General features: G+C 42.6%; 1 protein-coding gene across 2 annotated transcripts in view; it reads right to left on the bottom strand.

The window, feature by feature from the left end:
- The window catches only part of USP6NL (USP6 N-terminal like), a 177,618-nt gene extending 169,429 nt beyond the window's left edge, over nucleotides 1–8,189 (bottom strand). Inside the window, exons 1-2 of one of the 2 annotated variants that reach the window (XM_056573302.1) lie at nucleotides 7,191–8,189; nucleotides 2,654–2,697 (exon numbers count right to left, since the gene is read on the bottom strand). Coding sequence is in view for 1 of the 2 variants with exons in the window: in XM_056573301.1 (XP_056429276.1) it covers nucleotides 7,191–7,194 (4 nt within the window). In the remaining variant the exon portion in view is untranslated. The remainder of the gene's footprint in view (nucleotides 1–2,653; nucleotides 2,698–7,190) is intronic. The other variant, XM_056573301.1, reaches the window with a different exon arrangement.
- Nucleotides 8,190–23,579: the final 15,390 nt, after the last annotated feature.

Consider the following 23,579-nt stretch of genomic DNA (forward strand, 5'->3'; position numbering starts at 1 on the left):
CTGCTGTTGGGGACCCCCGTGATCTTTCACGCAGCACCCCATTACCATCAGCCCCCAGAGCACGTTCACGCCGGGTCTGATGACTACCGATCATAGGGCCGGAGTATTGTGATGTCACGCTGCGCCCCCTCAATGCAAGCCTATGGGAGGGAGGGGACCGCTGTCACGCCCCATCCCATAGGCTTGCATTGAGGGGGCAGAGCGTGACGTCACACTGGTGCGGAGCCGTGATGTCACAAAACTCCGGCCCGTGATCGGCAGTCATCAGACCCGGAGCGATCATGCTCCGGGGGCTGATGGTAATGGGGTGCTGCGTGAAAGATCACGGGGGTCCCCAGCAGCATCCCCTTTGGATAGGGGATAAGATGTCTTTACGCCGGAGTACCCCTTTAAGCTATCTAACCCTATCATGGGAAAGACCAGCAACAGTAACAAAGGGCAGCCCACTACCTGCTAAGAAGGCCCAGGAAGATGGCTGCTAGACTGGGACATTCTCCTCTGCTCTTCCAAGAATACAGTGTGATGAGGCAGCTTCTGATGTACCTAACCACTTCCTCCTGTTCCAGAGCATGGCACCTGCTGAAGTGGAGTGTGGCTTGTCCGCCAGTCAGACACTCTGGCTGCTGCAATAAAACAGGTAGAGGGTACCGTGCACAGGGCTGGCAATAACCTATGTGCCAAAAAATATATATAAAGGTTCAAGGCGACCTAACATACTATCACCAAGTCCAGGACTACGTGTATATGGGTAGAGCAGAAATAACATTATTAGTTAAACGCTGCATTTATTTTCACCTTTCAAAACTCTATGAGGGGAATTTATCAACACGTTTAAAGCCTTTTTTGGTGTAGAAAAGTCAGTGAAATGTCTCAGTTGCCTAAAAATTTTTTCAAATTATTTGCTAAAGTGATTTTGCCTAAAATTACTTTGGTACACACTTTTGTTTTTTTTCACTTTGCAGTGGTTGAGACTATTTGAAAAGCCCTCAATTTGTTATTTTAGGAAAAGTCGGGGTTACAAGTTGCAGGAAAAGATTTAGCCAAAGTAGTGTTTTGAAGTGATTTATTGTTTTTTGCTTACGCAACCCATATTTATCAACCTATGTAATATTTAGACAAATGTTGTACGTAAATAAATGACTTCAAAACACACAATAAGTGTCCTTCTAAAGCTTTATTTTTGTATATATGACCAGTGTACTTTTTTTTAAAGATGTTACATAAAACAGTTCACAAAGATACACAAGTCTTAGATTAGGATAGCGCCACATCACAACATGCAGCTGTTTCTCACTCATTCCTATGGACACTAGTTACATATATACATAACATAACTGCTGGCTTTGATACATTTGCCTGACAATCTTCACACCTGTAGAAAACAATAGTAACAGTGACAATTTGTTGCATGCAACTTTGTTTGCATACTACACAAATAAAAAAAAAAAAAAATAGGTTGTCTAGAGACATAAAATCGTTGTCTGTTGTCCACATGCAAATGAATAAAACACCTTCAAGTGCTGCACCTCCACTTCTACATTAGTCCCGACACCGGCAGAGAGGTGCCCCCTCACTTTGCATTGGTGACATGTCTAAAGGGGGCTGGCTGTCTGGCTAAGGTTTTTAGGTAAAGGGGTACTCCGCCCCTAGACATCTTATACCCTATCCAAAGGATAGGGGATAAGATGTCTGATCACGGGGGTCCCGCCTCTGGGGACCCCCGTGATCTCAACCATGGCACCCCAGACATCTGGTGCACAGAGCGAACTTCGCTCCATGCCGGATGCCATGCCCCCTCAATGCTCGTGTATGGGAAAGGGCGTGAAATCACGAGCCTCCGGTGCTGCACCCAGTGCGTGTCGCTAAAGGAACGCGGGGTGCAGCAGGGAAATCGTGGGCATCCCCGTCGGCGGGACCGCCGCAATCAGACATCTTTTCCCCTATCCTTTGGATATGTTTATTAAGTTTTATTATTGATCACTTCACATGTGGGTAACAGTCAAAAAAGTTTTAATCCCCCTGGACAACCCCTTTAAGTCAGATCAAACGTTGAGACAAAAGTGCGATGAAGTCCACCATTCAGGCATAACTGCAGGCAATAGCATGAGTGAAATAGGATGCAGACAGGAGAACGCCGTCATTGCATGCTATGAAAGGCTCAAATGTTCTACTAAACATGCAGTATAATGAGCGCTTCTCCGATGTTGGCATAACAGCCGTGCAAATAAACACAAGTCATTTCAGTGCAAGTGGATTCATCTTAGCAGGGCGCCTTTCCATCACACATTGCTCTATGCTTTAACCAGGGAAGCAAAACACATGAACAAGGCATTGAAATGGTTACACTGGAAGTCTCATAGAGGCTGGTTATTTCACATTTAACTAGAACTAGGCATACAGCAATCTCATTGTTAGGAAGAAGCTTCAAAATAAGACCATTTCCAAGTGGACACAAAACTTCACTTGTCTGTGGGATGTCATCGCCCGCGCTCTGTAACCATGCTTCATTGTCACCAGACAGATGCTTTAGACGGCACAAGACAATTACTATGGCGAACAAGGAGATGTTGTTTTGTGATAATACACAACAGAAACACCACAACACACAGGACCATTAGTGGGATAAGTGCAGTGTAAAGGAACACCATTCTACCTTAGATTTTATTGATATGGCTCACCGCCAACTCTCCCCCAGCCCTGAAAGAGAGGGATATTTATAGAACAGGTTATGGGCAAGATGCAGATCATAGCACCTTATATATGACATACGGCAAGCACAATACAAAAATAGACAGCAGCTCACAACAGTGAAACCAGAGAACTATGGGTGCATCAGGGATTAACAAAAAGGATGGAGAAAAAAAAAATAAGGGCCTGAACTAGACAATGGTTGAGCGACATGTGTACCCATAGGAATGGACTGCGTGAAGGTTGTTTCAGTTCTATAGTTTGTTTCAATAAGGCTATGCTTGGTCTGTTTTATGCCATAGAGCAATAGTTCTATGGTTAAAAATTGATTTTTTTTAGACTTTTTTTTGCTATTTGTTCTTTTTTCAGTCATAAAATAGCCATTGTATGGCTTAACAAAGGCCCAAAATGCTGTGTGTAAACATAGCCTTAGGCTGCACTCACACGGCCGTTTAGACCTGTCCCGTTCTTCTCCCTTGAGAAATAAATACGAACTTTAAAAAAACGGATGTTATCCATTTGTAGCAGTTATTGTTTAGTTAATAAACAAAAAACAAATGTTTTTTGTTTGGGCATGCTCAGAAGTTAAATCGGATTGAAAAAACGGATGCAAACGGATGACATTAAAGGAGTACTCCATCGCAACATATCTTATCCCCTATCCAAAGTATAGGGGATAAGTTCTAGATTGGGGGCACTGGGGCCCCCGGGATCTCCTGGACGGGGCCACGGCAGTATACTGGAAAGGGGGCGTTCCGTCCGCATAACGCAGTGGCCGACACGCCCCCTCCATGTACCCCATAGAGATGTTCAATGTCAAATTTACTCTATCCGTTTTTTTTTTGAAGGAAGAAAAAATACTCCATGTGCCTTTTTTCTGCCGTCAAAAAAATAAATAAAAAAAACGGAAATGAGTGCAGACGGGTACAACTGATGTAAACGGATTGTAAAAAAAAAATCCTACTGACATGAATGGGATTTCTTTTAAAACTGTTTTTAACCCGTTTGCAAGAACGGAACCGAAACGGGGATAAAAATAACGGGGACAGGCGGCCGTGTGAACGCACAGCTTTCCTTATTCACCTCACAAAACTGAAATGAAATCAGTCCCATACAATGTAGGATACATGTCTGGCTGGAGTCACTTTGTAGATTGTATCTTTCGTGTATGAATGTGTTAAAATATCTGGACTGCATGCGACCTATCATAAGTGGAGGTCCTTAGTGCCAACAAAGATTATCATCAATACGTTATTCTGATACAAATAAATATGGCGATTTTCTTATATTCTTAAGGTGTCGGACTTTACAGCTAAAGAAGTCAGGTATTCCAGAATAACATGAGATTTCCAAAATCTGAACAGTAGAACAAACATGAAAGCAGTTCTCTGTGGAAGCTGAAACATCGTCAGAGTATTGTGTTGTGGTTTTTATTAATATTCATTACAATGACATTATCAGAAAAATAAACCCTGTAGGCGTCAGGCACATTTCTATAGACACTAGTTACCTGACTTTCGAAATGTATCCGCTCTCATCCTAAAATGGTTATATCACAATGACCACCATGACCTTCAGTGTCCAGGTCCGTGTTTCTCAACCAGGGTGCCTCCAGCTGTTGCAAAACAACAACTCCCAGTATGCCCGGACAGCCAAAGGCTGTCCGGGCATGCTGGGAGTTGTAGTTTTGCAACAGCTGGAGGCACCCTGTTGGGAAACACTGACCTAGGTTGTAGGTGGCCATACATTATGCCTAGTCACAAGGATGGACAATCATGCAACATATGACCCTGCTGAAATCCCCAGGGAGCAGTTCTGTGCAACAGAATCCCCTATTGCCAAAAGCAGTGCTGACTTGCCTTTTAGCCCAGAGCATGGGTTTTCAATTGGCATATGCCAAATTAGATTTCTGGAAGCCATTTGGCAGGGCTATAGGACCTAATGATGCGACTTAGAATCTGAGGCTTTATTTCCTTCCTTCACCCAGTATAAATAGTCATGTGCCCCACAACTGAAAATCTCAGGTCCTGGGGGCTATAAGGTTGTGTGAGCTTAAAGGTATATTCCAGGAAAATTGATTTATTTTTTAAATGAACTGGCTCCGGAAAGTTAAACAGATTTGTAAATTACTTCAAATAAAAAAAAAAAAATCTTAATCCTTCCAGTAATTATCAGCAGCTGAAGTGGAGTTGTTCATTTCTTTCTGACAACAGTGCTCTCTGCTGACACCTCTGCTTGTCTCAGGAACTGTCTGAAGCATTAGAGGTTTGCTATGGGGATTTGCTCCTACTCTGTGCAGTTCCTGTGACAAGCAGAGATGTCAGCAGACAGCACTGTTGTCAGACAGAAAAGAACAACTCAACTTCAGCAGCTGATAACTAGTGGAAGGATTAATATTTTTTAATAGAAGTAATTTACAAATATGTTTAACTTTCCAGGGCCAGTTCTCATATATAAAGTTTTTCCTGGAATAACCCTTCAACACACGTCACTTACTCACTGGACCCTACCGATCTTATTGTACACAATTTATTCATAGTAGAAGCTGAGTAAGGCAAAAAGCACACTGCCACTCTCGCATAAGCAGTCTATTTTTATATATTACAAAGATTTTTTATCATATAAAATGCCCAAAACAAACCCTTGAACATTATGTGGATATTATGTAAGGATTGGGGTCTAATAGCCAGGGTAGAGAGCAGCTAGGAAGAGTAGCACTTGCTCTAGAGGGCTCATCTGGACCCTAACTTGAATGACCATTCATACAAATGCACAGCTGTCTACGCCTTACCATAAGAACAGCCGTCCACCAAGGTCAGAAGCTGGTATAGTGATCAGACTACCACCCCGGCAGATTTCATGCCTTCCTGATCTACACCGCAAACTAAGAAGGTTCTTACTACAACGAACCCAGGGGCGACCATGGACACTGGCAGCCCAACTTCTAAAATCCCCAGTGATCAGCTGTTATCCATAAGCACAGGTCTAGCTTGCAGCAACCCAATGAATGGCCGACCACATATTGAGCAGTGCACAGGGACCACCAGAGTGAAATCTGCTCTTTATTAATAGAAGATAAAACCTAAGAGTCAATAAACCAGTCACTTGTACTTATGATGGTAATGGCCCCTTTCACACTTCAGGTATCATCCTGCAAAAAAACCTCCATTATTACTCCCGGCAAAAAGTCCTGAAAACGGCTGTCAAAAAAATCCCATTTATGTCAACGGGATTTTTTGAACATCCTTTTGCATCAGGCATGTCCGTTTTTACTAATATCTGATATTTTTGCTGACACAAAAGAAGGTGCATGCACTAATTTTTGTGGTGAAAAACCGGACATTAAAATTTTACATAGAAGCCTATGGGAAACAGAAGTTAAAAAAAAAAAAAAAAAAAACATCCGTTATCAGTTATTGTCAGGGTTTTTTAACATCCTTTTTTTTGTTTTTGTTTTTTTGGTACTGAACATGCTCAGTACAGCTTTACAAAAAAAGGGTTAAAAACCGGATTAAAAAAAAAACTGATGTAACGGATGATGGTCATCAGTTATCTGTTATTACCAGTTTTTGCATCCATTGTTTTTCATCCACTATTGAAAAAATAACGGAAGTAAGAAAGCAGGATGATACCTGTAGTGTGAAAGGGGCCTAAGGAGTATATAACAAACCATAATCTTCCTACAATACAAAGACCAGGAGGCAGAGGAACTAACACAAGAATTTCTAAGCTTCCTCCTAAATGTCAGAATGGAGTGCGATATTTATCCCGGGCATCCCCAACATGTCAGCTAGATGGTGTTCTACAGCACTCCCTATACCAGTGTTTCCCAACCAGGGTGCCTCCAGCTGTTGCAAAACTACAATTGCCAGCATCCCCGGACAGCCGAAGGCTGGGAATTTTAGTTTTGCAACAGCTGGAGACACACTGGTTGTGAAATGCTGCCCTATACTAGGAAAGGCATCTATAACATATATTAGTATGAAGTAAGAAACAAGTTCCCATGTCCTGAAAGATTACACAGCTATAGTGTATGGAGAAAATACCTGAGCAGGGCACAAGGAAAGCGCTAGATCCCCACCAGGTCATAGTGAGAGGTTCCCAGTCTCATCTGTCCTTCAGAATGATCACTAACATACTGATCCTAGATCAGCCTGATCATTCTGTAGTCAGCAATGACTGATCATCCTCTGATGGTGTAAACAAGCTAAATCAATCACTAGTCAGCGCATAAGAGACAACACGAAGCCCTCCATACAGGGCTTGGCACAGTCACCCATCTGACAGCAAACAACAGCATCGCCACATTACCATGGCAACCAGAAAGTCCAGACTAAAGAACAGTATGTACACCCTATACATAGGACAAGCGGAGGCAGATGGAGCTCCTGTCACCCGCGCATTGGTTTGGCCATACAGCCAGCACTCCTGTCACAGCCCAGCCAGGGACCCCCTCCCTCCCGCCACTAGTCAGGAAACTTTTCCCGGGTCCCAACACTCACTCATAGCTGGAGCCGGAACAGGACACGGTGTCAGGCTGGTCTCTGCTGCGTCCTCAGCTCCGCAGGGCTCCCGGGATACCGGGCACTTCGCTGCCCCAGCCGGACATCCCCGCTTCTCACAGCGTCTTCCGGTCCACCCGCCTCACTGCTGGGGGCCAACTTCCGCATCTCACAGGGAACAGGGTCCCACCCAGACACATCACCAGCCACGCCCCCTGCCGAGTGAAGCGCTCCTCCCATTGGCTGGGGCACAAGGTCAGGAGGAGCGTGTCAGCGGAGATTTCAGCGTGACGTCATCAAGGCGGCGACGCGGTCAGAGTTGTTTGGCACAGAGATGCTAAACACTACTATTTATAGGAGGACTTGCCTAATCCCATTGTGTGCGGGAGCGCGGCCACTAATCTCATCGCTGGAGAGACGGGGCTGTGTGGGTGTAGAGATCACCTGCTCATGAATGACAACACATGACTCATGGCTACACAACTACTACTGCGGAGAGGAGGTGTATCTATACCACATATTCCTGGCTCAGGGTGCCTCCAGCTGTTGCAAAACTACTACTCCCAGCATGGTCAGACAGCCAAAGGCACACCCGCCACCTGCTGTACCTGATAACTACATTCACATGGTCCATGGAGGACTTGTGTTGTTATTATTGCCAAGATCCAGTCAGAGATAACTAGGAATACCTCACCTGTCAGCTTACGTATGGCACGCTATGCTGCGCACTAAGGTGGCTCGGTTGTACGCTCTTTTCCCTGGTCGAATATTAACTCATTAAGGACTCCAAACAATCTTCGTTTTTTTCCTCCTCATCTTCTAAAAATCATAACGTGTTACATTTTGCACCTACAGACCCATATAGGGGCTTGTTTTTTGTGTCACCAATTGTACTTTGTTATGACATCACTTATTTTCTAACATAATCTGCGGCAAAACAAAAAAATTATTTGTTGCGTGAAATGAGAAAAAAAATGCCATTTTGCTAATTTTTAGGGGTTCCGGTTCTACACAGTGCACTTTTCGGTAAAAATGACACTTTAACTTTATTCTGTAGGTCCATACGATTACAGAGATACCCAATTTATGTAGGTTTTATTTTACTACTTTAAAATAATTTTGGACTTTGGTATTTTAATAGATTGGACGTTTACGCACACGGTGGTAACACATTTATTAATTTTGTTACATTATTTGATTTATAAAATAGGAAAAGGGGTGAGGGGTTTATTTGAACTTTTATTGGGGGGGGGGCTTATTCACATTTAGTCTCATTTTTGTTACCACTTTTTACTGTGATCGCGGCATCTTCAGGGATAATGCCGGGCATTAGCCGTGGGTCCTGGCTGTCCGTAGCAACCGGGACCCACAGGGTTTAAGCCGTTCTCCACTCATGAACGGTTTAAACCCCGTTAGCGGGATCAGGGCGTACACACACCGTCCTTAACTGGTTAATACCCGCCAAAAGTAACCCACCCATAAGGGCAACTCATGAGCAAAATTTAGTTCTGATAGGATGAGATCTTCTGTCTCCACTATGAGCTTTATGCTTTACAGTTTTTGTCAGTGTAGTAAATCCATTTTTGCATTAGGTGAAAACCCCTCAATATATGGTAGGCACAATGAGGGACATTTATCAATCTTTGCTTATGTATTCTTTTTTTTAGTAATTTTTTCCTTACTTTTTTTTTGCTTATGTGCGACGTATTTATCACCTGCTTTCAGCCTGTTGATAATTTTCTTTCACGTAAGCAATTTTTCCTTTTTTACTTTGGTAGTAGGTTTTTCTGCTCCATGTTTGAGCTGGAGTAAATTTAGTCAATTTTTAACGCTGTTGCGACTTTTTTTTGCGCAGTTGCGACTGTCGCAGTTAATAAATACCTGACTACCCGTAGTCCATTTTAAAATTATTACTACATAGTAAATTTTAGGAAAACTTGCTTTTCTCGCTTTCCAGTCAAAATGTCGCACGAAAAAGCGTGTAGTCGCAGTTGCGACAATTTTGCGACAATTATAGTAAAGAAAACCTGACTAAACCCCTTGATAAATGTCCATAAATGTTGTAGCAAGAATCCATGTGTTCTTCTTCCTCTCTAGCTTTTAAAGGGGTATTCTGGCCAAATACATCTTATCCCCTATCTTAGCCCTGTATGCGGAAAAATAAAAAAAAAGTTATAGGGGTCAGAAGATGGCAATTTTAAACATACTAATTTTGGTGCATGTAGTTAGGATTTTTGTAAAGTAGTAAAATAAAATCAAACCTACATAAATTTGGTATCCTTGTAATTGTATGGACCTACAGAATAAAGAGAAGTAGTCATTTTTACAGAAAAGTGCACTGCGTAGAAACGGAATTTTCCAAAAGTTATAAAATGGCGGTTTATTTTTAACCCCTTGGGGACGGAGGGTTTTTCCAGTTCTTGCACTTTAGTTTTTTCCTCCTTACCTTTTAAAAATCATAACCCTTTCAATTTTGCAGCTAAAAATCCAAATGATGGCTTATTTTTGCGTCGCCAATTCTACTTTGTAATGACATCAGTCATTTTACCCAAAAATCGGCGAATCGAAAAAAAAAATCATTGTGCGACAAAATTGAAGAAAGAATGCCATTTTGTAACTTTTGGGGGCTTCCGTTTCTTCACTTTTTTTTTTCCCACTTTCTTTTTGCAATGTTATAGCTCCCATAGGGGGCTATAACACTGCACACACTGATCTTTTACATTGATTAATGGTTTATCATAGGAAATCATTGATCAATGATTCTGCCGCTTGACTGCTCATGACTGGATCTCAGGCACTGAGCAGTCATTCAACGACCGGACAGCATGGAGGAAGGTAGGGACCCTCCTGCTGTCTTTACAGCTGTTTGGGATGCCGCAATTTAATCGCGGTGATCCTGAACAGTCCACTGAGCTAACCGGCAGTGCTTTACTTTCACTTTAGACGCAGCGTTCAACTTTCAACACCACATCTAAAGGGTTAATAGCGCACGGCAACACGATCAGTGCACGCACTATTAGCCACGGGTCCCGTCCGGGCCCGACCCGCTTTATAGAAAGGGAGTGGGCTGAGGGCGTATAGGTACGCCCTCCATCCCCAAGGAGTTAAATTTCACCTCACTAATAAGTGCAAAAAAGTTAATAAATGTAAACAATTATGATGCAAAAAACAAGCCCTCATATGGGTCTGTAGGTGCAAAATTCAAAGCGTTATGATTTTAAGATGGGGATGAGGAGGAAAAAACTAAAGTGCAAAAACTAAATCGCCTGGTCCTTAAAGCGTTACTGTCAGTAGTATATCATGAAAAAAATGAATAAAAAGCGATCAAAAATTCCGATCAATACAAAAATGTTACTGCTAAAAACATCATATCATGGTGCAAAAAATGAGCCCTCATACCGCCCCGTACATGGACAAATAAAAAAAGTTATAGGGGACAGAAGATGACATTTTTAAACGTTTAAATTTTCCTGCGTGTAGTTATGATTTTTCCAGAAGTACAACAATATCAAACCTATAGAAATAGGGTATCATTTTAATCGTATGGACCTACAGAATAAAGATAAGGTGTTATTTTTACCGAAAAATGTACTGCGTAGAAATGGAAGCCCCCAAAAGTTACAAAATGGCATTTTTTCTTAAATTTTGTTGCACAATTAGTTTTTCCGTTTTTGTCGTAGATTTTTGGGTAAAATGACTGATTTCATTACAAAGTAGAATTGGTGGCACAAAAAATAAGCCATCATATGGAATTTTAGGTACAAAATTGAAAGGGTTATGATTTTTAAAAGGTAAGGAGGAAAAAACAAAAGTGTAAAAACTGGAAAAACCCTCCATCCCCAAGGGGTTAAAGGGGTATTCCAGGCCAAAACTTTTTTTTTTCTATATCAACTGGCTCCGGAAAGTTAAACAGATTTGTAAATTACTTCTATTAAAAAATCTTATTCCTTCCAATAGTTATTAACTTCTGAAGTTGAGTTGTTGTTTTCTGTCTAACTGCTCTCTGATTACTCACGTCCCGGGAGCTGTGCAGTTCCTATGGGGATATTCTCCCATCATGCACAGCTCCCGGGACGTGACATCATCATTGAGCAGTCAGACAGAAAACTTCAGAAGCTAATAACTATTGGAAGGATTAAAAATTTTTAATAGAAGTAAGTTACAAATCTGTTTCACTTTCCGGAGCCAGTTGATATATATAAAAAAAGGTTTTGCCTGGAATACCCCTTTAAGGAAGTATAAAATGAAAAAAAAAAAAAGTAGTTTCTAATGACAATAACGCTTTAAGGCCAAAATGGGCTTCGTCCTTAAGGGGTTAATACAAATGAAGCCAAAATGGAAAGCCATATGTGAAAAAATAAGTATACCCCATGAATCAATAGCGTGTAGAACCACCTTTTAGCATTTATCTTATAACTGTAGAACCAGAAATGTAATGCTTGGGGTTTTTGCAATTTCTCTAAGCTTTTCGGTCTGACCTTTGGGTGAATTTGCTGCAACGTCCACTCCTGAGAAGATTGGCAGCTGTCTTGAATGTTTTCCCTCATGAATAATCTTTCGCACTGTAGCTTCAAGCTAGACTGAAAGACGGCAACAATTGTTCCTCTAAGATCAATGCTGATGTCTTTCCTCTTTGGCATTGTGTCTGAATGATCCATATTAGGAAACTCGTAAAATATTTGCCTTTATAGATGTGATCACACTTATGGTTGATAAATTTATCAAGAGAATTTGACTAGCATCACATGGCTGCTACTTTCATTCTTAAAGGAGAACTACAGCGCAACTTTTAACCTCCCCTGTGCCCGGGATGCAAAAACTTTTCTATCTTCCACTTCTATGTAAACTTCTTTAACGCCTGGTCTACTTTTGCCGAATCAGCTATCTCTCTACTTGACTCCTTTTTCACACTATACAGAAACTGACTCAAATGGTCCCCTGATGCTTATATATAATGGCAGCTACTCTCTTAACTCCTGGATCTTTCTGCAAAATTTGTTTCTGTAGATCACCAATCATTGCTTCATTGTATTTGCCTTAACGGAATTCTATCAGCAGTTTTAAGGCATCAAAACTTCTGACAGCCCCATAAAGATGATAGGAATGAAAGAATACCTCAAGTCATAGTAATGCAGCTTATATGACCGAGAAAACCACTATTTGATGCCCTGGCCTACACTGCGAGTGTCCAAGAGGCGGAGTCTTCTTGTTCTGTGCACATAGCTTGCTGTATTAGGTGTTTTTGCTAACCCCCTCCCCCAGCCTTGATTGACTGCTCTAGCAGTCTGGCACATGGCTGCTTGTGTTATTTTCTTGGTCATGCAAGTTACATGACCAAGACTTCAGGTATGCTTCCACTTCCCTCCTAGATGTCTTTATGGGGCTGTCAGCAGTCTTGGGGCTCCAAACAAAATCCACTCTTTAGGCCACCATCGGACTAATGAACCCTATAAATGAGTGCGTATATTGCAAGCATATGCACATGCTATACGTATTGCTAAAAGGTAAACTAACATGGGCATACAATGTAAGACATTAATAAATGTAACAAGGCTAGAGCATCATGACTTAAATACGAAGTATAGAGATTCAGAGAGAAATGAGTTCTCATGAACTATTCTACTTGAGATGCTTCTAAAAAGTCTTATTTAGAGTGAGTTGTCTTAGTCGTGAACTCCAAGGTCAGCAGAAGGGAAGCAATCATGATGATAATATTGAACAACACTTATTGCTTGTAGCTGTTGTTGCAGTATCTCAACGGCAGTAGTGTTTGGCAGATGTTAAATGAAGACACTCCGGGTGGTAACTTGGGGGCAAAAACAGACCACAATTTTTAGTTCTTCATGCAACATTCTAAATATCTTGAAGCCATTTATTCAAATTGATGGTGCCATATATTACTACCTTGTAAGAACTATGGAATAGCAAAAAATAATGGTCAGTTTCTGGGGTAAAATCAAAGCATTGGTCAGGTGCTTAGAAATCCCCCAAGATACTTTAAGGCATAATTGACTAAACGTTCTATTTTTTTGCTTTGTTCTATTATTCAAGAGTAAAAATGCCTTTTTATTGCAAAGTATAGTTATACTTTGTATAGTGGAATGCATTGAGAGACTTGCCCTTTAAATTGTCATTGTTTTGACCCCCAATTTGTTTAAAAATTTCACTCCAAGTGTTCTTCTGGTAAAGGGGGCTTAGTCTTCGGCAAATCCAGCTTTATTGCAATTTACGCTAGAGACTTTGAAGCTAGTATAGATTTCCAAGCTTGGCACATAGACAGCCACTGAGGTCTCTGATTTAAGAGGACCTAATAAATTATGCAAGTCAGAAGCCAGAAGGATTTTACTTTAATAAATACTATCAAAAGTGAAGAGCCATTGAGGACCAGTACCAAGACCCCTTCTGATCATTGGTTATAGCTGGGTGACGTGTGCAGCGTGTACTTCACTCACTGTTTCGGCAATCAATGCAGGACTTATGCTCTGTAGACTATAATAAAGACCATCTTCAGCTATAAATTTTTATTCCTGGTTTTAACTAGTGATCGGAGGGGGTCTTAGCACTGAGCGACATGTCAGAGGTTAATTTAAATTACAGTAATGCATTTTAAAACGCCAGTCTTAGTAAATTCCCTGACAGCATTTTTGTCAGTATTTGGTAAGTATTTTGTACCTCATTTTGGTCAGTATTTTTATCCAAAACAAAAAGTGGAACCGACACAGAGAAAAACTATAATTGAATGACTGACACTTTTGCCCTCCTGGTTTTAGATAAAAATACTGACTAAAATAAGCTCCAGATTGAGGATCAAATAATAGTCAAATATTACTTTTTATATTTTTATTTTTGTCTCTTTTCAATCAAGTGGTGACATATTAATCTGAAAAAATGTGCTGGTAAACCACTTTATTCTGTACTACAGATAACCTATGAGCCCAATATAGAACAGCATGTACTACTCTGTGTTATTTTAGGAAATGATAGTAGATAAATAAAGCTACTGGTTAAAAAAAATGGGGGGGGAAATGAGTGTCCCCCATATATCCCTTGTTCTGGTATTTTAACTAATGCTACTGTGCTTCTTTAATACTATGTATTGAAAAAGATTTCTGAAATGTTGGAAACAATTCTTTCTGTGGCAAATATGGATCATACGCGTAGTATATTTATTGTTAAAGTCAAAAGATGTTTGAATTATTTAATTGTAGTGTTTATTCTCAAGGACCAGTAAAAATGTGAAAAGTTCTAATACAGACGTTCTTTATATTGCGGTATTAAAGGGGTACTCTGACATCAGGTAAAAAAAGAATTGTACAGTGCATTTAGCATTGCTTACCTGTCTGCACCATTTGTTTTGTGGGTATGTTATCTTCTCATCTATTAGGGCCTGTCACTGCTGCCTGGTTAAGCAGTTGCTAAGAACTACAATTCTAAGAATGCCTTGCTTTCACTCAACTCTTCATCACAGCCCTCTCATAGCATTCCTGCCAGTTCCCTACCCAGAGCTGGTAAAGAACATTTAAGTACTCGGCACACTTTTCCTCTGCAGTCAGTAAATCTGCAGGACCTGCTGTATTCATTACCTGCCTGCTTCGCTGCCTTTGGCATTGCTCAGCACAATGCAACTTGCTGTAAATACACATATAAGTAACACAATGGTTTACCATAGATTCTTGCATTAATATTGTCTTTAACAAAAGATTTCTTTAAACATAGATAAAGTCTCATGCAAAGAGTAAAAGAAAAGAGAGCCACTACTGAGTTCTAGAAGGTACTGGGGGGGGGGGGGGGTGCCCAACAAGCAGAAACTCTAGTCCAAATGTAAATATACAAAAGAATACATATCCACGGCACTCGGCATCAGATCATGTTTCCTTATTGCAATCAAAGGGAGTGACAAATGAGGCTGACCTTTCAGCTGCTTAGTGCCACTTCTCCATATCCCTGGAATCTTTACGATACCACCCTCTTTAGTACACTTTATTCAGTAAAGACATATACATATTTTATACACAATTATGACAATTAATAGCAATGAAAGGTGATATAATCCATTATATTAGTGCATCTCTTGCTTCAATGCATATGGAAACATAGCAAATTAAAGTGTGTGTAAGAAATTAACGGCATAGGACGCTAATATCACTCCTGTCCTTATTGCATGAACTAAACAAGATCACTGTCAAGTGCAAGTACAGTCATAGCCGTAAATGTTGGCACCCCTGACATTTTTCAAGAAAATGAAGTGTTTCTCACAGAAAAGCATTGCAGTATCACATGTTTTGCTATACATATGTTTATTCACTTTGTGTGTATTGGAACTAAACCAAAAAAGGAAGGAATAAAAGCAAATTGGACATAATGTCACACGAAACTCCAAAAATGGTCTGGATAAAATAATTGGCACCCTTAACTTAATATTTGCACACCCTTTGGAAAAAATTACTATCAGTCGCTTCCTATAACTATCAATAAGCTTCTTACACCTCTCAGACGGAATGTTGGACCACTTGTAAGGTTCTAACGATAACGGCAGAGGAGAGGTGAATCCACTGTCCTATGTGGACTATGACTGAACAGTACCAGGGAACGGAGTCTATGGTGCCGCTGTTTTTTTCTAGAACCCGCCGCAAAGTGGGATGGACTTGCAGCTGCAGGCGGCACCCAGGTCGCTACCCCTGACACGATCCGTACACACAGGTTGTCCAGGTGATGCTTGGCACAGAAGAAGGCGAAGTCAGACGAAGCACGGGTCAGGAGGCAGGCAGTAAAGTAGCGTAATCAGGTCACAGGCACAAGGTCAGGAGGCAGGCGGAAAAGGAGCAAGGTCAGGTCACAAGCAAAGGGTCAGGAACAGTATATGGCACACACAAAGTAATGCTTTCTCTTAGGCACCAAGATCCGGCAAGGGTTAAAAGGAAATGCCCTAGAAGGTGGGGGCGCGTGTGCCGGCGGACACAGGGAGCAGAGGAGCAGGGAGGTGAGTGGATGCTCGGGACTCAGATGCGGGCGCGTCCCGCATAGCGAGTCCCGGAGCCGTTGGGGGGCACAAGATGGGGAGCCCTCACAGCCAGATGGAACGGCCGGAGCATTGCCCCTAGCAACGCCAGGGACACACGTGCGCATCCCGCACTGCGAGTCCCTAGTAGGGCAGAAACAGAGGAGGGGGAGCGCTCACAGCCAGGATGCCCCTAACACTAAGCTTCTTTTGCAAACTGCTCCAGGTCTTTCTTATTGGAAGGGTGCCTACTCCCAACAGCAATTTTAACTCCAAAAATGGGCTGGACATAATTTTTGGCACCCTTTCAAAATTTTGGAAAAATAAGATTGTTTCAAGCATGTGATGCTCCTTTAAACTCACCTGGGGCAAAATAACAGGTGTGGGCAATATAAAAATCACACCTGAAAGCAGATAAAAGGAGAGAAGTTCACTTAGTATTTGCATTGTGTGTCTGTGTGCCACACTAAGCATGCACAACAGAAAGAGGAGAAACGAACTGTCTGAGCACTTGAGAACCAAAATTGTGGAAAATATCAACAATCTCAAGGTTAAAAGTCAATCTCCAGAGATCTAGATTTGCCTTTGTCCACAGTGTGCAACATTATCAAGAAGTTGGCAACCCATGGCACTGTAGATAATCGGCCTGGACGGAAGAGAAAAATTGATAAAAGGTGTAAACGCAGGATAGTTCGGATGGTGGATAACCAGCCCCAAACAAGTTCCAAAGATATTCAAGCTGTCCTGCAGGCGCAGGGAGCATCAGTGTCAGCACAAACTATCCGTCAACATTTAAATTAAATGAAACACTATGGCAGGAGACATTAAAAAGCAAGACTACATTTTGCCAAAATGAACTTGAGTAAGCCAAAATCTTTCTGGTAAAACGTCTTGTGGACAGATGAGACCAAGATAGAGCTTTTTGGTAAAACACATTCTACTGTTTACCAAAAACGGAATGAGGCCTACAAAGAAAAGAACACAGTACCTACAGTGAAATATGGTGGAGGTTCAATTATGTTTTGGAGTTGTTTTGCTGCCTCTGGCACTGGGTGCCTTGAATGTGTGCAAAATGTATTCTATGGAGAGAAAGATAGAGCAGAGCTCCTCATAGGGCAATACGTTTGGAACAATGTAAATATGTATAAGGTGAGGCAGTAAAACAAGTAAGTAGTCTCGCTCACCTTGTACTGTTGTGTATATAGACACAACAGCAATAAGCGCGTGGTTCAAAGTGATGGTGGAGCAGCTTCCTGGAATCGGCAGCAGGTGAAACCTGTCCGAGGTATATGATGCAAGTACTGGCGCTAGGCAGGAAAGGTACCAGGTTCTATAGCGCAATCCACCACTCAGGCAACTTCTTTGGATAAAAGGTTCGATTTATTTAGCCAAAAACATAACGCGTTGCGAAGGTTTAGACCCTCTTCATCAGATGTACAGGCAATGTATGACCATGGTTAAACAGAGCAGGTTTAAATGCAAGACAAGGGCGCCAAAAAACCACTAGGCTCCGCCCCCTAGTGGGCGTGGGGACTGACTTGCATACATAGAATCAAGCTAAGTTAAAAGATACTTCAAAATAGCATTCAATCATGCTGCGGTAAAGTCTATACAATAAATACTATATATAGTTTAAAAAGGACTGGTTATAAGGTACGTTGGAAATAACAGTGTGTGTCTGTCGGCGTTCAGCTTTCATTAGCGGAACCGCCGGCAGTGTGCGCATGCGCGAACTCGGGAAGTTAATAATGATGACGGAAACCTAGTAGCAAAATGTAGCGGCACGGCATGTGTGCCGCTGGTACATTGTGTCAGCTTATAGGGAATGAGTGGGCTGCGGGGCACCACCCGAAACACCGTAAATGATGGAATGGATTATGTTAAGATAAAATGGAATAGAGGAAATGTATGAATGAATGATGATGGGGCCAATGTGGAGCTGCACCCATACATATATATATATATATATGTATACACTTACACATAGAACATAGGCACTACATCCTGCACACTATACTTATGTAGTGCCTATGTTCTATGTGTAAGTGTATATATATATATGTATGGGTGCAGCTCCACATTGGCCCCATCATCATTCATTCATACATTTCCTCTATTCCATTTTATCTTAACATAATCCATTCCATCATTTACGGTGTTTCGGGTGGTGCCCCGCAGCCCACTCATTCCCTATAAGCTGACACAATGTACCAGCGGCACACATGCCGTGCCGCTACATTTTGCTACTAGGTTTCCGTCATCATTATTAACTTCCCGAGTTCGCGCATGCGCACACTGCCGGCGGTTCCGCTAATGAAAGCTGAACGCCGACAGACACACACTGCTATTTCCAACGTACCTTATAACCAGTCCTTTTTAAACTATATATAGTATTTATTGTATAGACTTTACCGCAGCATGATTGAATGCTATTTTGAAGTATCTTTTAACTTAGCTTGATTCTATGTATGCAAGTCAGTCCCCATGCCCACTAGGGGGCGGAGCCTAGTGGTTTTTTGGCGCCCTTGTCTTGCATTTAAACCTGCTCTGTTTAACCATGGTCATACATTGCCTGTACATCTGATGAAGAGGGTCTAAACCTTCGCAACGCGTTATGTTTTTGGCTAAATAAATCGAACCTTTTATCCAAAGAAGTTGCCTGAGTGGTGGATTGCGCTATAGAACCTGGTACCTTTCCTGCCTAGCACCAGTACTTGCATCATTGAATGTGTGCAAGGCATCATGAAATCTGAGGATTACCAACAGATTTTGTGTTGCACTGTACAGCCCAGTGTCAAAAAGCTGGGTTTGTGTCCGAGATCTTGGGTCTTCCAGCAGGACTATGACCCCAAACATACGTCAAAAAGCACCCAGAAATGGATGGCAACAAAGCACTGGAGAGTTCTGAAGTGGCCAGCAATGAGTCCAGATCTAAATCCCATTGAACACCTGTGGAGAGAGCTTAACCTCTTAAGGACCCAGCCATTTTACACCTTAGGACCTGGCCATTTTTTGAACATCTGACCAGTGTCACTTTAAACATTAATAACTCTGGAATGCTTTTAGTTATCATTCTGATTCCGAGATTGTTTTTTCGTGACATATTCTACTTTAACATAGTGGTAAAAAAAAATTGTAACTTGCATCCTTTCTTGGTGAAAAATCCCCAAATTTTATTTAAAAAATTTGAAAATTTAGCTTTTTTCTAACTTTGAAGCTCTCTGTTTGTAAGGAAAATGGATATTCAAAATATTTTTTTTTTCACATATACAATATGTCTACTTTATGTTTGCATCATAAAATTGACACATTTTTACTTTTGGAAGACACCAGAGGGCTTCAAAGTTCAGCAGCAATTTTACAATTTTTCACAAAATTTCCAAACTCACTATTTTTCAGGGACCAGTTCAGGTTTGAAGTGGATTTGAAGGGTCTTCATCTTAGAAATACCCCACAAATGACCCCATTATAAAAACTGCACCCCCCAAAGTATTCAAAATGATATTCGGTCAGCCTTTTAACACTTTAGGTGTTTCACAGGAATAGCAGCAAAGTGAAGGAGAAAATTCACAATCTTCATTTTTTACACTCGCATGTTCTTGTAGACCCAATTTTTAAATTTTTACGAGGGGCAAAAGGAGAAAATGTATACTTATATTTGTAGCCCAATTTCTCTCGAGTAAGCAGATACCTCATATGTCTATGTAAAGTGTTCGGCGTTCGCAGTAGAGGGCTCAGAACCGAAGGAGCGACAAGGGGATTTTGGATAGTACGTTTTTCTGAAATGGTTTTTGGGGGGCATGTTGCATTTAGGAAGCCCCTATGGTGCCAGAACAGCAAAAATAAAACACATGCCATACCATTTTGGAAACAAGATCCCTTGAGGAACGTAACAAGGAATTAAGTGAGCCTTAATACCCCACATGTGTTTCACGACTTTTGCATATGTAAAAAAATAAAATTTCACTAAAATGTGTTTCCCCCCAAATTTCACATTTTTGTAAGGGTTAATAGCAAAAAATACCCCCCAAAATTTGAAACCCCATCTCTTCTGAGTATGGAGGTACCCCATAAGTTGACCTGAAGTGCACTACGGGCGAACTACAATGCTCAGAAGAGAAGGAGTCATATTTGGCTTTTTGAGAGCAAATTTTGCTTGGGGGGCATGTCGCATTTAGGAAGCCCCTATGGGGCCAGAACAGCAAAAAAAAAAACACATGGCATACCATTTTGGAAACTAGACCCCTTGAGGAACGTAACAAGGGGTACAGTGAGCATTTACCCCCACTGGTGTCTTTGGAACAGTGGGCTGTATGACATTTTTAATTTGCACAGCCCACTGTTCCAAAGATCTGTCAGACGCCAGTGGGGGTAAATTCTCACTGCACCCCTCATTACATTCCGTGAGGGGTGTAGTTTCCAAAATGGGGTCACATGTGGGGTTTTGTTTTTTTTGCGTTTGTCAAAACCGCTGTAACAATCAGCCACCCCTTCTGGGCCTTGTTGTGCGCCCCCAGAGCACTTTGCGCCCACATATGGGGTATCTCCGTAGTCGGGAGAAATTGCATTACAAATTTTTTCCCCTTTACCTCTTGTCAAAATGAAAAGTATAGGGCAACACCAGCAACCAGCATGCTAGTGTAAACAATTTATTTTTTTACACTAACATGCTGGTGTAGATCCCAACTTCACATTTTCATAAGGGGTGAAAGGAGAAAAAGCCCCCCAAAATTTGTTAGGCAATTTCTCCCGAGTACGGCGATACCCCATATGTGGCCCTAAACTGTTGCCTTGAAATACGACAGGGCTCCAAAGTGAGAGCGCCATTTGAGGCCTGAATTAGGGATTTGCGTAGGGGTGGACATAGGGGTATTCTACGCCAGTGATTCCCAAACAGGGTGCCTCCAGCTGTTGTAAAACTCCCAGCATGCTTGGACAGTCAACGGCTGTCCAGCAATACTGGGAGTTGTTGTTTTGCAACAGCTGGAGGCTCCATTTTGGAAACAGTGGCGTACCAGACGTTTTTCATTTTTATTGGGGAGGGGGGCTGTGTAGGGGTATGTGTATATGTTGAGTTTTTTACTTTTTATTTTGTGTTAGTGTAGTGTAGTGTTTTTAGGGTACAGTCACATGGGCGGGGGGTTACAGCGAGTTTCCCCCTGCGAGTGTGAGCTGCCGCGCAAAATTTGCTGCATTGCAAACTTGCAGCCTGATACTCACTGTAAGCCCCTGCCCATGTGAATGTACCCTGTACATTCACAGGGGGGGGGGGGGGATCTCCAGCTGTTGCAAAACTACAACTCCCAGCATGCACAGTCTATCAGTGCATGCTGGTAGTTATAGTTTTGCAACAGCTGGAGGCACACGGGTTGGGAAACACTGAGTTAGGAAACAGACAATGTTTCCCAACCAGTGTGCCTCCAGTTGTTGCAAAACCACTACTCCCAAACATTCTCAGGCATGCTGGAAGTAGTAGTTCGGCAACATCTTTAGAGCCAGATGTTGCCGAACTACAACTCCCAGCATGCTTGGAGTTGTAGTTTTGCAACACCTGGAGGACTACAGTTTGCAGACCACTAATACAGTGGTTCCCAATCTGTGCCCTTCCAGATGTTGCAAAACTACAACTCCCAGTATGCCAAAACTGTCCAGGCATGCTGGGAGTTGTAGTTCTGCAACATCTGAAGGGCCAGATGTTACAGAACTACAACTCCCAGCATGCCTGGACAGTAAGGGCATGCTGAGGATGTGTAGTTTTGCAACATCTGGAAGGGCACAGTGGTCCCAAAACTGTGGACCTCCAGATGTTGCAAAACTGCAACTCCCAGCATGCCCAGACGCCAAGGGCTGTCTGGGCATGCTGGGAGTTGTAGTATACAGGGTCCCAATACAGCAATGCATGTCGCTTTACGGCGACGTGCATTGCTGTAAAGGGCCCGACCGCGGCTGAAGATCCACTCACCTGTCGCCGCCGCCGCCGTCTTCATCGCCGGGATCTGGGTCTTCAGGGACGAGGTAAGTACTCCCCCGTCCCCCGCCGCGTCCTCCGGTCTTTCTCCCGTCCTCTCCGGACTTCAAGGGGCCGGGCAGGGCGGGAGGAAGTAACCGCCCCCCTCCCCTGCGATTGGTCGGTTAACTAACTGAAGAATCGCAGGGGATCGGAGGAGGTGGCAGGCTTGCCACCTCGCTCCTATACTTTAGCATGGTCCTGGCTGTCTGTGACAGACAGTAAGAGAGACCTGGAGCAGTTTGCAATGGAAGAGTAGTGTTAGGGGCATCCTGGCTGTGAGTGCTCCCCCTCCTCTGTTTCTGCCCTACCAGGGATGTGCACGTGTGTCCCGGGCGTTGCTAGGTGCAATGCTCCGGCTGTTCCATCTGGCTGTGAGGGCTCCCCATCTTGTGCCCCCGACGGCTCCAGGACTCGCTATGCGGAACGCACCCGCATCTGAGTCCCGAGCGTCCACTCACCTCCCCATTCCTCTGCTCCCTGTGTCCGCCGGCACGCATGCCCCCACCTCCTAGGGCACTTCCTTTTAACCCTTGCCGGATCTTGGTGCCTTGTGCCTAAGAGAAAGCATTACCTTGTGTGTGCCATATACTGTTCCTGACCCTTCGCTTGTGACCTGACCTTGCTCCTTTTCCGCCTGCCTCCTGACCTTGTGCCTGTGACCTGACTACGCTACTTTGCTGCCTGCCTCCTGACCAGTGCTTCGTCTAACTTCACCTTCTTCTGTGCCAAGCATCACCTGGACAACCTGTGTGTACGGATCGTGTCAGGGGTAGCGACCTGGGTGCCGCCTGCAGCTGCAAGTCCATCCCGCTTTGCGGCGGGCTCTAGAAAAAACCAGCGGCACATTAGACTTCGCTCCAGGGTACTGTTCAGTCATAGTCCACACAGGACAATGGATCCACCTCTCCTCTGCCGTTATGGTTAGAACCTTACAAGTGGTCCAACATTCCGGCTGAGAGGTGTAAGAAGCTTATTGATGGTTATAGGAAGCGACTGATTTCAGTTATTTTTTCCAAAGGGTGTGCAAATATTAAGTTAAGTTAAGGGTGCCAATAATTTTATCCAGCCCATTTTTGGAGTTTCGTGTGACATTATGTCCAATTTGCTTTTTTTCCTCCCTTTTTTGGTTTAGTTCCAATACACACAACGGGAATAAACATGTGTATAGCAAAACATGTGTTACTGCAATCCTTTTTATTGAAAAATTTCAGGAATGCCAACATTTAAGGCCATGACTGTATCTTCTGCCTTTGATTTCTGAATTGTTAGACCATGTGTACCAAGTTGGATCTGCAAGGAGCGTATAACCTGATCCGCATCTGTGAAGGCGCAGGGTGGAAGACTACGAATGCCTGATCATGCTTTTAAGGCTGTGTAATGC

This window comes from Hyla sarda, chromosome 4 (genome assembly GCF_029499605.1).
Source record: "Hyla sarda isolate aHylSar1 chromosome 4, aHylSar1.hap1, whole genome shotgun sequence".
Lineage (NCBI taxonomy): Eukaryota > Metazoa > Chordata > Amphibia > Anura > Hylidae > Hyla > Hyla sarda.